This window comes from Phacochoerus africanus, chromosome 11 (genome assembly GCF_016906955.1).
Source record: "Phacochoerus africanus isolate WHEZ1 chromosome 11, ROS_Pafr_v1, whole genome shotgun sequence".
In the NCBI taxonomy this organism is placed as follows: Eukaryota; Metazoa; Chordata; class Mammalia; order Artiodactyla; family Suidae; genus Phacochoerus; species Phacochoerus africanus.
In genome coordinates this window covers 2934319-2948653 of record NC_062554.1, presented here as the reverse complement: position 1 = coordinate 2948653, position 14335 = coordinate 2934319, and the positions used below count along the sequence as shown (strand labels likewise).

Here is a 14335-nt window from a genome sequence, read left to right as displayed (position 1 = left end):
ACTTACTTGACCAGGGTGGTGGTACATCTGGGTTCTCGAGTCGTTTCCTGAGGCCCGTTCAGAGACTGAAGGGAGACATGAGTGTATGTGCTCCTGCCTAGAAACCGAGGAATGGCTAGAGTGTTCCCTGAAGGTTCCTAGGGTACCAGATTATTTTGGAAAGTTTGCTTCTAGGTGTTCACTCTCCCACCCGTGAGGAAGTCATCTTTCTCTAAGAATTCGCAGGGGCTCAGTGTCTATGTGTTAGATATTAAGACTCAATCACCTTTGGGGGCCAGCCTGGAGTTACAGGATACACATCCCACATAATCTGGCATTAAGAAAAAGAAAACGGTGCCAACTCAACCCAGATTTAAGAGCCAGAAACAAGCACCATGAATTTACTGTCTCAAAGAGACCGAGCGTGTTCTGGTTCTCCAGAAATCCCGAGGGGAGAAAAAAATCAGTTTACATATACTCATACAAGGAACTTGATCTATTTTGCAAAGAAGATTATCTGGCTCCCAGAAGGTTCTGGGCTCCAATAAGATGGTCTGTCTTACAAGGCTAGCTCCAGTTCTTAGCGATTAAAAGGGCTCCCAAGCCCTGGGATCCTGGGCACTGATGAGGGCCGCACACTCTTGGCTCCAGTTAAACTGCTGGTGTTTGAGCTGTGTGGCTACTTGCTTCCTGGTCCTGCCGCAGTCCCTGGAGTAGTTGGTTTAGGAGTGTAAGGTTGCTGTCCCTGCGAGGCAGGGGCAAAGGTGGCAGACAGTTCCCTTTATACTCGATCACTGCCATCTTGGCCCGATCCTGCTCATTCCGATTTGGGATCTGCAGCATTCTCGTGTAGCCCCCATTCTGACCTTGGAACCGAGGGGCCAGTACTTGAAACAGCTTTGGGATCAAGTCTTTCTCCTAAAGGGGGAGTTATCCAGGAGAGAGCAGAGAGTCAGGCACACACTGCAGAGAAATTTCACTTTCAGCATTCTCAAAGGTAGGGTCCAAACACCAACACCCCGCCCCAAACTTCCCTCACGGAGAACTTCTGTGTATTGTCAAAAACTACAGAGGGTACTGTATAGCGCAGTGAACTATACCCAGTCTCTTGGGGTAGACCACGATGGAAGAAAATATAGGAGAGGAGTTCCCGTCGTGGCTCAGTGGTTAATGAATCCGACTAGGAACCATGAGGTTGCGGGTTCGGTCCCTGGCCTTGCTCAGTGGGTTAAGGATCCGGCGTTGCCGTGAGTGGTGGTGTAGGTCGCAGACGCGGCTCGGATCCTGTGTTGCTGTGACTGTGGTGTAGGCTGGTGGCTACAGCTCCGATTGGACCCCTAGCCTGGGAACCTCCATATGCCGCGGGAGCGGCCCTAGAAAAGGCAAGACAAGACAAAAAAAAAGAAAAAAAAATATAAGAAGGAGGATATATATATATATTCCCACATATACATGAGACTGGGTCACTTTGCTAAACAGCAGAAATTGGCACAACACTGTAAATCAACTCTAGTAAATTTTTTTTTTTAAAAGAGGCAAGAAAAACACAGAGGGAATTAGTTACAGGCAGTTGTGTAGATTCAGATTCCCATTGAATTCAATGATCTCAGGACACACATCTCTAGTTTACATCTGTCCTTAAGGGCATGGCATGACTAAGCTTATTCCTGCCCGGTTCCCTCTCCTCTAACAACTCCTCCGACGTAGGGAGCCAAGGAACACATGTGGGAGACAGGATGCGCTCACCGTGAGCCAGAAGTCAGCCATGCGCATGGCTCGTTCGTTGGTGTCTCCCAGCTTCCCATAGTCGATGAGCTGCGAGGACACAAGAACTTACTCAACCCGAGCAAGAAAAGGGGGCCCATCTTACCTCCCGAATGCCAGACTGCAACGCATCATGCTACGAGCAAAGCGTCTGGATAAGGCGGGCCTCACCGGTCTTCCACGTGCGGGGTCAGAGGGGTGGACTCGGCTGGCGGTACTCGCGGACTCAGACCTCGCGCAGGGCTTACGAGGCGGTCTCAATTCTTCCCCAGCTCCCGCCGGACCCGCCCCCGCAGGCCCGACCTGACCCGGAGCAAGAGGGTCCCTCCGCTCACCTTCTCCGCGTAGCCCCTCAGCTCGTCCACGCGTGCCCATGACGCCTCGATGCGTTCGTGTCGCACCAGTCCCGTAAGCAAGTTCTGCAACAGGTGGATGCGGGACTCGGGACCAAGGCCCAGGCGGCGGAAGACGCGGCCGTGGGAGATGGCGGCGGCCACCGACAGCCGCATCGTCCCGGCTTCTCCCCGCCCCCGGGAGGCCGGAACCGGAAGCTCCGCGAGGTGCGCGGAGAGGCGGAGCCGAGAGGACGCATGCGCCGTAGGCAGGTGCGTGGCGGACGTGTTTGCGCATGTGTAGCGGAGACTGCCTCGTTGGCAGCCTCGGGGAGGGCGGGGAAGGGGCGTCGACCTCTCCCTGAGGAGGCGGGCGGCGCGGCTCCGGCCCGGGAGCGCCGCCTGGTGTGAGGGAGCCGGCCTCGGGTGTCTCGCGTGCTGCGTCCGTCGTCCTGCAGGGCGCTGGAAGCTAGCTCCGCCTGCAGCCGGCTCGGAAAGTGAGTACCTGAGGGGAAGGCGCCGGGCCGGGTCGCGGTCTCTCGGGCTGGCGCCCTGCCCGCCCCCGGCCGCGGCGAGGTCTGACCCCCTGAGCGGTCCCTTGTTAAAGAAAATTGTTTTCAGTGGTCGTGGTGCCGTGAGTGGAATAACGGTGAGAGGAAAGAGACCCAGACGGCGAAACTTTTCTCTGAAGTGCGTGTCATCATCCCAGTTCCAGAAGAATTTCAGTACCGCTGCGGCTGGTGCTTTTGAGCCTTCGTGCTCTGCCGATTGGCGGTGCCTTCGTCACAGTTGCTTCTTGTGGATTCCCTCGTCCCCCTCCGCGAAGGCTGTGCCGGGTCCTACCCCGTCCCCACACCTCCTGCCCCGCCCCTCTGGGCCTCAGGAGATGCCCTTTTAAAAATGAAAGAGAGCCCTGGCGTTCCCTTCGTGGCCTCGAGGGTCAACGGATCCGACGAGGAACCGTGGGGTTGCGGGTTCCATCCCTGGCCTCGCTCAGTGGGTTAAGGATCCGGCGTTGGCGTGAGCTGTGGCTTGGATCCCCTGTGGCTGTGGCTGTGGCGTGGGCCGGTGGCTACAGCTCTGATTCCACCCCTAGCCTGGAAACCTCCATGTGCTGCAGGGGTGGCCCTAAAAAGACCAAAGACAAAAAAACAAAACAAAACAAAAACCCCAAAAATAAAACAAAACAAAAAAACATGAAAAGTAATAGAGCCCTGCAGATCAGATGTAATTAGTTAAGATCAAGTCTTACTGGGCTGGGGTGGGGGCCTAATCCCAAATGGCTGATGTCTCAGAAAAAGAATCTCTAAGGAGAGACAGTGACCCACAGGGGGGATACCATGTGGCGGAGAAGGCAGAGGACAGAGTTGTCCAGTTGTAAGTCGAGGGTTTTCTGGCAAACCTCAGAAACTAAGAGCATGGTTTGGAACAGATTGCTCCCTGGATCCTTCAGAGAATGCAGCCAGTGGACAGGTTCACTTACATTTTTTTTTGATAACGCATATTTAGATTTGTTCTTCTGTCTTTCTCTTAGGTTAGCAGAGAAGGCTTGTTAATTTTAATTTTGAAGTTTCTTTTGTTGGAAGTAACACACATACAAATACAAAAAGTCTTAAACATATGGATATGTTGGTAGAGATTTATACACACCGCACTTCACAATAAGCCCCAGAAATTACAATGTTGTCTGTGCCTTGTTTCTTTGGGATCAATTATTTTTTTTGTCTTTTTTTTTTTTTTTTTAAGGGCCACACCTGTTGCATATGGAGGTTCTCAGGCTAGGGGTTGAGTTGGAGCTATAGCTGCCAGCCTACACCATAGCTACAGCAATGCTGGATCCAAGTGGCGACCTACACCACAGTTCATGATCCTTAACCCACTGAGCAAGGCCAGGGATCGAACCTGGGTCCTCATGGATACTAGTCGGGTTCATTAACCACTGAGCCACTACGGGAGCTCCATTTTTGGGATCAATTTTTACAGCTTTCAGTTATCTTCACATTCCACTGTTAATATCATCATCTGAAAATTCATCATAAATTTCTATTCATAAAGACTTGGGAAAATTTTGTTCTTCTCAGAAGTCAGAGCAAATGAAAATTGACCCTAGTGTTATTTGATCCATTGCTTTAAAAGGCATGTCCTGGAGTTCCCGTCGTGGCGCAGTGGTTAACGAATCCGACTAGGAACCATGAGGTTGCGGGTTCGGTCCCTGGCCTTGCTCAGTGGGTTAAGGATCCGGCGTTGCCGTGAGCTGTGGTGTAGGTTGCAGATGCGGCTCGGATCCCGCGTTTCTGTGGCTGTGGCACAGGCCGGTGGCGACAGCTCCGATTTGACCCCTAGCCTGGAAACCTCCATATGCCGCGGGAGCGGCCTAAGAAATAGCAACAGCAACAACAACAACAACTACAACAACAACAGAAAAAAGGCAAAAAGACCAAAAAAAAAAAAAAAGGCATGTCCTTGTGGTGAAAACATACAGAACAGTGTCAGACTTTGTCCTTATTTTTTTGGTTATGTGAGATCATCATCTCTTGTCTGTTCTCCTGGCAGTATTCAAACTTTGATTCTTTTTTTTATATGTCAGTTTCCTTACATTTTGTTGTTGCATAATTAATGGCTTTCTCTACAGTTTTTGTGGGTTGACGTTCAAGGAATTTTAAACCGTAGTGTCTTATTGTATATTGTTTCAGGCACATTCTGGCTGTTTGCAGTTATTTTTGTGTCTGATTTACCTCGTCTGAAACTTTACCTTTATATAAAAAAAATTCAAGAAAGAGAAAAATCTTATACAAATAGGATTGTTTATTTTAAATTTATAGTTTTGGGAGCAGGGTTATGTTCTACCACAAGGGTCAGAGGCACAAAATGTGCCTAAAGTGAGCTTGAAAGATCACAAATTGTTATGAATTTACTATAAAAAGTGATATTATGCGGCTGAATCTGACTGTGTAACTGATAGTTTTTCAGATTAGCATTCATGAAGAATAAAATATGTTTTAGTGGATTAGTTTTAAAAAGTGGTAGTTTGAAGCCTGCATATATTTTATTATAATGCAACAGTAACCATATTGGCTGTTTATAATTTAGACCAATAAAAGGCTTTTGTTTGAGGGTTATTGTATCACTAACACTATTTAGTAGATGTGATACAAGTCAGATTGACTTATAGTTAGTTTTATTACTGTTTTAAAGTTCTTTACAGACAATTCACCTTCTTAGGCTCACATTGGGGCAGGCTACTTATACCTCCCAACCCTCGGTACCCACTGGCTTTGGGAAATTTTGAGAGTAGGAGAATTGCTTGCATGTCAGAAATGTTGTAAGTAGATAAACAGGCTTTTTCCTTTACTCTGACTGCATCCCATCCTGCTGATGTCTTCATGAAGTGATGCCCTGGGAGCCAGTACAGGGAGCTCAGTAAGTGTTCAATCAGGGATTTAGTGATGATGGTGAGAAACGGTTGTTGATTGGACCCCAAGCCAACCTTTGTTTCTATCCCTAGAATCCTGAATGTCTGGAAGTACAGGGACTATCTCCTTCTGGATTTTTTTCCCTCCTCAGGTCAGGGTCTAAACACCTCTTTGGATCTAGCGTTCTAGGAAAAATTGAACAAAGACAGAACCTGTCTCTGGTATTAGATGGAACTGTGATTATATTAGGCTCAGTTAAAATGGGTTTCCCACACTTGAATCACTAGAATATTGAAGATAACAATTTTTTTATTACTCAATGAATTTATTACATTTATAGTTGTACAATGATCATCACAATCCAATTTTATAAGATTTCCATCCCACACCCCTGTGCATTCCCCCCACCCCCCAAACTGACTCCTTTGGAAGCCGTAAGTTTTTCAAAGTCTGTGAGTCAGCATCCATTCTGCAAAGAAGTTCAGTCTGTCCTTTTTTCAGATTCCACATATCAGTGATAGCATTTGATGTTGGTGTCTCATTGTCTGACTGACTTCACTTAGCATGATAATTCCTAGGTCCATCCATGTTGCTAAAAATGCTGGCATTTCGTTCCTTTTAATGGCTGAGTAATATTCCATTGTGTATATGCACCACATCTTCTTGATCCACTCCTCTGTCAGTGGATATTTAGGTTGTTTCTATGTCTTGGCTATCGCAAATAGTGCTGCAATGAACATTGGAGAACATGTGTCTTTGCGAGTTGTGGTTTTCTCTGGGTAGATGCCGAGGAGTGGGATTGCTGGGTCAAATGGTAGTTCTATGTTTAGTTTTCTGAGGCATTGCCACACTGTTTTCCACAGTGGTTGCACCAATTTACAATCCCACCAACAGTGTACTAGGGTTCCTTTTTCTCCACACCCTCTCCAGCACTTATTGTTGGTAGACTTTTGGATGATGGCCATTCTGGCTGGTGTAAGGTGGTACCTCATCATGGTTTTGATTTTCATTTCTCTAATCATGAGTGATGTTGAACATCTTTTCATGTGTTTTTTGGCCATCTGTATGTCTTCTTTGGAGAATTGTCTGTTTAGATTTTCTGCCCATTTTTTGATGGGTTGTTTGCTTTTTTTGTGTGTGGAGCTGCAGAAGGTGTTTATAAATTTATTACTGTGTTTATATATTGTTTTCCCTAATTCAGTTAGCATTTTTATTGCTAATGCTCTCACCTCTTTATCTGGTAAATTATTTATTCCATTTCACTAGTTGTTTTCTTCAGGGGTTTTCTTTTTCCTTTTTTTTTTTTTTTTTTTTTAGTTGAAACAAATTCTCTGTCTTGTTATTTTGCTTTCTGTCTCTATGATTTTGGTGAAACAGTTATCTGTCATGGTCCTAAAGTTTTCCCTTGTGTGGGAGTGTCCCTATTCAGTCTACCTCTGCCCAGTGGGTTTGGTAGGAGAGCTGGATGTGATATGAGCATGAGTTATGTCTTTCCCCAGGTTGTGTGTTCAGGCAGCTGTCCGCTTGTAAGTAGGTGGGGCTGGAGATGGAGGGCTTGGGGTGGAGCCAGGTGTGAGCTGGGGCTTCTCCTCTGTGCACTGGCCAGCACTACCATATTGGGGGCAGGGCCATGTTCCAAATTTTTGGAGCAGAAACCCTAAGGGATGGGTCCAAGCTGGCTCCATTCCCTTCAAGAGTGTGCTCTCTCCCATCCCACCACCAGCACCCTTCTCCCAGAGGGTGGCAGTACTGGAGCAAGAGGAGCTGGGGCAAGCTTTCACTGTGGATCTGTAACACCCGTCCTCTTATAAGTGTTCTCCCAGGGCCGAAGTCCTGACCTGATTCCTTCTCTTCCCTTCCTGCCTGATTGCATGTGGATCTTTCTTATAACCTTGGTTGTGCAAGAGTCTTTCTGCCAGTCTCCAGTAAGTTTTTGATGAGAATTTTGCCATATGTAGATGCATTTTTGAGGAGTCTGTGGGGAGATGTGAGTTCTGTATCCATTGATTGCACCCCCAGTGCCTCCTATTCCTGATGATCATATGATTCTCATCCCTCCTGACTCCATTCCACCCACTCCACTGCTCCTGAGATCTCCCTCAGTGACTCCAGCCCATTTACCCTGTATTCCCTTAATCTTTTTTTTTTTTTTTGGGCTTTTTGCCATTTCTTGGGCCGCTCCCATGGCATATGGAGGTTCCCAGGCTAGGGGTCGAATTGGAGCTGTAGCCGCCGGCCTGTGCCACAGCCACAGAAACGCGGGATCCGAGCCATGTCTGCAACCTGCACCACAGGTCATGACAATATTAGATCCTTAACCCACTGAGCAAGGCCAGGGACTGAACCCGCAACCTCATGGTTCCTAGTCGGATTCGTTAACCACTGAGCCACGATGGGAACTCCTGTATTCCCTTAATCTTGACCCTATGTTGATGGCAACTTTACTCTCTCCACTGCTATCACAGAAAATACCATTCCTACATAGCCATCTTCTCTCCATCCCAACTTATTTCTTGCCAGTTTTTTGGGAGGAGGAGGGTTCTTGACCATAGCCTCTGAATTTCATTTAATAATCACTTGCTTAAAGACTTGAGGGATTTATCCAAAATGTTTTTATTTATATACCACAATTTTGGCTTGAAAATAAAAGTTTACATATAATGTGTACTATTCTTAGTTAAGAGTTTTTATGGATTCATTAAACAAATATGAAAGGCATTTAAGAAATGTTAACTTTGGAGTTTTTCAAGGATGCAGTGATGCCAGAGATAGATGCTATGTTATGATGAGTTCTATTTAAATCACTATTTAAATTTTATCCTATTAGAAGGTGCTTCCAACTCTCACTGAGACTATTTTTTATAGACCAAAAGGAAAACCCTACTTTTCAGGAACATCTATGTCCCTTATAATTTTTCTGTTCCAGGATTTTTTTTTTCTTTTGGAGACATGGTCATTTGACTTGAAAATGAGAAAAGGCTTGAAGTTCTTGAGGGCACAAAGACAACAGAGCCGACACACCTATCTTCCAGCTCTGAAGATTCAAGTCCATTGACTGCTGTTCCTTGGACTGTCTTGTTTTCACTGGCTAAGGAGGGATAGAGACTGTGGCCTTATATGAAAGCCAGTGAATGTCCTTATGTTAGGCATGAAGAAATTTCCTTTACATCAAGATTCTTTGGATCATCAGCTTTGAGAATATAGCATAAGTCATTGTTTCAGAAGGTATAGGTTTGCAGAATGGTGATTTCTTTCTCCTCTCAGGCACTTGGTTGGCTTCAGAATGTTTTTCATTTTAACTTCTGCTCATGACCCTATGGCTCAAATAGTATGAAAAGCCACGTTTGCCTAATTTGGAGATAAGCATTTGCTTACATTGCAATATATAAAAAACATTTCTTATTGAAATATCATCATGTAAAAACTATATATTCTTTTATATTTTAATCTTGAGGAGATAGTTTTTAAAAAATTAATCATTTAATCACATTTGACCTTGTCCACAGCCTTGATTAAAATGTCCTTTTTACCTGGTCCTAAGTCTTATTCCAAAGCCAGTCCTTTCCAGACTTGTACATAGCCTTAGGCTTTTAAGACCTAAGCTTTGGTGAATTTTTCTTTTATTTTTCCTGCTTTCCTTTTCTTCTCCTTTTTTTTAAAATGAGGAAACTGCCAAGGTACCAGGGAAGAAGAGGGTTATGGTTAGATGAGAAAACCTGTTATTTGATTTCTATTTTCTATATTTGCTTGATAATATTTCCTGAATTTATGCAGACTCTTTGCTGATCCAGTTTCAGCTTTTTTCCCCCTAGAACAGAATATGCCAAAACGTCACAATATGTGGGAATCATGAACTTTCCAGGAATATTTTTGCATTAAAGCATTAATAACTTTTACTCACAAATACAAAGGGCAAAAAAATATACTTAGAAATGAAGACAATTTGTAGCTTCCAGTCAAGAACTGGATATTTGTTGAAATAGTCATATAGTTATTCTATAGAATTTGTAGCAGTCTGCAGTGCTTTTAATGTCCCTCTATGAAAATGAATCATTTGACATTTCATATAACATTATACATTAAAAATAAAAAATTCTCATAATAGTTTAAAATATGAAGTAGGTATTTTAAGTGGATTGTATTTGATATTATCATGTGTTCATATATTTTAGTAACATGTTTTTAAACCAGAAGGAATTGAGAGAAAGGAAATGAAATCCTTTCAGAGCAAATCTTCAACTTCTTCTTGTTAATTGTTTTAGTTTCGGATGTTTCATTTGAAAAATAGGTACAATGAAGGTTTTCATGATGAGGAGGTGGTATTTTCGCCTTGATCAGTTAAGGTGCCTCTTTTATTCAGATCCCGGGGCTCTCTTTGGAGTGTTGAGTATTAGTTTTATTTCAAGTCATCAAGCACATTCTGTTTTGTGATTTCTTCCCATGCATCAGGAATTTTACCTTTACCTATAAATCCCTTTTGATATTTTTCTTCAAGTGTTGATCTGAAGTGGCAGACAAACCATTTCCAGTATGGCTGGTCGGATGTGTCTGGGGTGATGCTCCACGTGGCATAGTCCCCTCCCGCCTGTCGATAGTTCTTATATGGGATGCGCCTACCATCGTCCAAAAGGAAGAAACAATCACTTGTCACCAAACTAGTGCAGTAATCAAGGACAAAGTTGTTTGTTTCGTACCAGAACATTCCATTGACAGCCTGCGGACGATGGAAGGGAACACTGTGGTCTCCGTCATGGGTAGGGATTGTGTTTGTACAAATTGCTCTACAGCAGGGACACTGCTTCCAGCAGCCAGAGAGATGCTCAGAGAGCATTTTCTGGATTTCAGGAACCATTTCTTCTACAGGCACATCCAGACAGTTCTGTTCTACTCTGTTCATTTCAGGATCCAAAGCTTTACACATGGCTTCTTTGAGAAACTCCATATCTTTTATCTCCTGGTGCTCGATGCTTACCAGGTCTTTTCGTGGAAAGATCAAGTCACTCCTCAGTTTATCACAGAACAAATCCAACCACCCAGACGCGGGGCTCCTTTTATCTTTAGCTATTTCTGTGGCTTCGTGAATAGCTGAGAGGATGTCATTCTTGATGGCATCTACACTCATTTTTAAAAAAGTCTTCATTTTTTCACTCCCTTCGTCAGAACAGTAGCTTTTAATCTGGTTTTCGATGTAATTTTTAAAAAACGATTGAGGATTATGGAGGTACTGCCAGTAGTTATTAAAATTTTCCTCTTGTGCCAGAGAGATGAGAATGTGTTTCTCCAGGTTAGACCTGTTTCCACTGAATGCTGGGCAGGTGGCTCGAATGTCCCCAGCAATTTGGGGGGCCATTTTTTTCCTTATGGTGTTGGAGACAGCAGGGGTGAGTTTGTTCCACAGAAAATCGACAAATGTCTTGATTGAGGTTGCTCCTTGACAGGAGATCTTAAAACTCATGAAGAAATCATCTTTCTTGCTTTCCAGATAGTTGACAGGATCATTTGCTCTCTTGAATGCCTTGTGCATCTCCTTAAACTTCACCGATGCTCTTTGGAATAAACACAATGACAGATCTATTTCATAGTTTCTTGTAAATGTGTATCTTTCCTGAGTGGGTGCAGATTTCACCTCCTCATCTATTATTCTCAGGATTTCATGGAAATAGATTGGATCATAATCATGCTTTTGCCTACAGATGTTGTTAATCGTCTCATTAAATTTTGAAAGAATGCGGTCAGTAGTCATATGTATGGATGCTTCATCCTGGGCCTCTAATGTCATTTTAGAAAAGGTCCAATATTTTGTTTTCATTTGGACATGTTTATCATATTTAATCATAAACTCTTTTCCCCAGGCTTTCTTCAGTTTATCCACCATCTTTTTCTCCTTTTTGAAATAATCCAAAAGGATGTTTTCAGCATCCACTTCAATCGCAGGCTCTGTGACTGGAGGGAGAGTCGAGGACACATCATAGACCCATTTTTTCCAAAGTGGGTTGAATTTCTTACGTAGCTCTTCCTCACTCCATTCTGTGCCTTTTACAGTTAAAGCCAAATTTCGGCTTTTTTCCAATAATTCCTTTTCATAACCTGATTTTTTGTTATCCAGTTTTTCTTGATTTTTTTTGAAACGAATAAGTTCTTTGGCTTTTCTTTGGCTGTCTGAAATTAGTGACTCTTTAAGGATCATTAGCTTATTTTCAAAATTTCCCTTCCATTGAACCAGCACTTCACTATCTGGATCTTCACTGAAATATTTTTCAAGTTCTTGCTTGATGGCCTCATACTTGTCTGTGACGGGAGCCGCAAGTGTGTGTGCTTCAAGTGTGTGGATTTTTCCATTCTGAATCTGGTTGATCAGCTGGTCCTGCAGGCTCAGCACATGACTCCTCAGCTCCCACGTCCATTTGTTATACATGGTTTCCAGCTTGCTCATAGCCGTAACCTCTCGGGTATTCCTGAAGCTGAAAACAAAGTTCTCATTCAGCAGGGCTTTCCACAGATCCTGAACTCGGAATTTGACATCTGATATCTTCATGATGCTTCCCCTTGCCTCCTGTTTGGCAGTTGCAAGGATCCTGCTTTTCAGTTCCTGGGCATTGTGGCTGTAGCGAGGATTGGGAGGGGCCATTGGGGGGTTGCCATCCCAGAGGTGAGCGAAGTAGTAGACGTGAGTATGGACATCAAACTTAATGACGTCACTGAAGCGGCCGACGTCAGAGCACTGTTCCTCCTCAGCTGCTGTGGCTGCCATTTCATCCAGTCTCTGCTCTAGCCGCCTCCGTCCTTCCATGGTGTGGTCTTTGGCTGTAACTTCGCCCACATTCTGATGGACAAAGAGGCAGCTGGGAGAGATTTTTACTTGTTTCATCCTCAGGAAGGCTTGGACAGCTATTTGTAGAATATCTTGCATTTCCGATGGATTTTCCCCAAAAATATTGATCACAGTTAAGTTGCCAAGGCCGATGACAAAAGTTGCCAACTCATTGTCACGATTCTGGGACTTGTTGCTGAGTTCAGGTGCCCGAAGGCCTTCCGTGTCCACAACAAGAAGAAAGTCAAAGCCAAGTTCGTCTGTGAACGTCTCCTCCACCTCCAGGAGCTGCATGTAAGCCCCCCGGGTACACCTCCCAGCACTGACAGTGAACTGCAGCCCAAACATTGCATTCAGTAGGGTGGACTTCCCTGAGCTCTGCAGACCAAGGATAGAGAGAACAAAGAGCCGTTTGTCTCCAAGTTTCTCAGAGACCTTGTCAAAAACAGCTGCCACCCACCTCAGGGGCACATATGAAGCATCGCCATCCATCAGCTCAATGGGAACACCAGATAGCATCAGATCTGCGGCCATGTGAGGAAGGGAGAGAAACAAGACATCTTTTGTGGAGGAACCTTCTTCAAGAGCTTCGTAGATCTGGCCAAGTTCTCTGAGAATCTGCTCAACTCCCAAGGTACAGTCACTAATCCTTCTGGAGATAGCTTCCAACTCATTTTGCAGGCCTTTCAGGGAGCTGCTCTCTTGTGCCTCTTGCTTTTCTTTTTGGACCCGTGACCACAGTTGCTTTTTCTTCTCATTTAGTTTCTCCAAGTGTCCTGCAGTCAGGTTGTCTAAAAACACACTCAGCCATTGCAAGAAGTAGAGTTTGGTGTGAGTTTCGGAATGTTTTTGGAGAATTCCCAGGACAGAATGCATTAAGTCATTGAGAGGAAAGGCTTTCATCAACTGTCGACATCGTATCATTTGTTTGTCTGTCTCGATGTCACTCTTGTGCTGTTCAATGCTCCGATTCCCCTTTTCTCTCAGGTGATAGAGTTCTTTGTCTTTTTTGCACCAAAGTTGCCACAGTTCTCCCTGAAGGGGCAGTAGGTTTTCCTTCAACTGAGCTATTTCCATGTCTTCCAGTAGGGCCATTAGAACCTCTGCCTTGGTTTTGGCTTCCTTGCAGTCTTCCTGGTCTTCATCAATAAGCATTCCTTGCTTGCGAGCAACTTGAGCACAGTTTTCCAAGCTGAGAGCAGTGTCAGAGGGTTTTAGCAACCCTCTGATTGTAGTTGCGAGCTCCTCTATGAATTCTGCCTCATTTCTGTTCCTGATCCCAATTCTCACTCTCGGGCCAGAGGTACTGGACATGGCTTTTTCCTTATCGTCAAGCAAACAGATTAAAGGTTTTGGCGACTGACACAGCGCCCGGACAACTTTTCGGCTTTCTTGACTGTCATCAGAAGTTGACATGAGGACCACAATGAGCGAGGAGACCTCCTGCAAAAAGGTGAGTTGCTGTTTGTGTTCCTTCGCATCTCCATGGAGATTGGTGAAGGTCAAGCAGTTGTCAAACCTGTCCTCATCTCCCGCCCCAGGACAGAACCAGGTGACTTCCACCACACCTGCCATCAAGAGACGTCCCTGCTGCTCCCTTTGCAGTGTCGGTGAAAAAAGACATCGTGCTTCCGTTGACTGAGCAGACAGTTCATGATCTGAGATTTGGAGGCAGAGAAGCCCTTTCCGACTCTGAGAAAGGACACAATGGGGGTAGAGACTCCACACATCTGCTGATTCTTGTAATTATCCTTCTCCTGTTCTGTTGGTTTCCCTGCTTGCTGCCAGCTCCTCCTAATTTGACGGAGGGACCAGAGAGAGAATTCTATTTGAGCATTGCAGGGATGAGGTATGAGGAGGGGGAGGGCAAACTGACAGATGGCAAGTTTGGCGAAAATATACTGTCTGGCAAAGTCATCTGCGCAGTGAAGGATCGCCATCTGAATGTCCATAGGGTGAACACGGGCTTGACAGCAGTGGCTGAAGGATGAGTGGGACCGTCCTTGTCTTCCACCAGGTCTTCGTACGGATCAAGT

General features: G+C 44.9%; 2 protein-coding genes across 2 annotated transcripts in view; both read right to left on the bottom strand.

The window, feature by feature from the left end:
• Positions 1-375: 375 nt before the first annotated feature.
• Positions 376-2293, bottom strand: MRPL17 (mitochondrial ribosomal protein L17). Its single transcript, XM_047753694.1, has 3 exons — positions 2079-2293; positions 1726-1794; positions 376-897 (listed from the first exon to the last, which is right to left on the bottom strand). Exons 1-3 carry the CDS (start codon positions 2250-2252, stop codon positions 631-633), a joined length of 510 nt encoding a protein of 169 aa, XP_047609650.1. The 5' UTR covers positions 2253-2293; the 3' UTR covers positions 376-630.
• A 4381-nt stretch (positions 2294-6674) lies between these two features.
• LOC125111665 (interferon-induced very large GTPase 1-like) overlaps positions 6675-14335 on the bottom strand; it is a 42851-nt gene continuing 35190 nt past the window's right edge. Inside the window, 3 exon segments of the mRNA XM_047753688.1 lie at positions 6675-13882; positions 13885-14262; positions 14265-14333. Of these exon segments, the coding sequence (XP_047609644.1) occupies positions 9885-13882; positions 13885-14262; positions 14265-14333 (4445 nt within the window). The 3' untranslated portion in view covers positions 6675-9884.

Bases quoted from the DNA above. Each gene is read 5' to 3' on its own strand.
- MRPL17 (XM_047753694.1), bottom strand. From the start codon at position 2,252: ATGCGGCTGTCGGTGGCCGCCGCCATCTCCCACGGCCGCGTCTTCCGC. The intron at 1,795-2,078 runs GTGAGCGGAGGG...GTGTCCTCGCAG, and splicing joins TGAGGGGCTACGCGGAGAAG to CTCATCGACTATGGGAAGCT. The intron at 898-1,725 runs GTGAGCGCATCC...CTCCCCCTTTAG, and splicing joins TGGCTGACTTCTGGCTCACG to GAGAAAGACTTGATCCCAAA.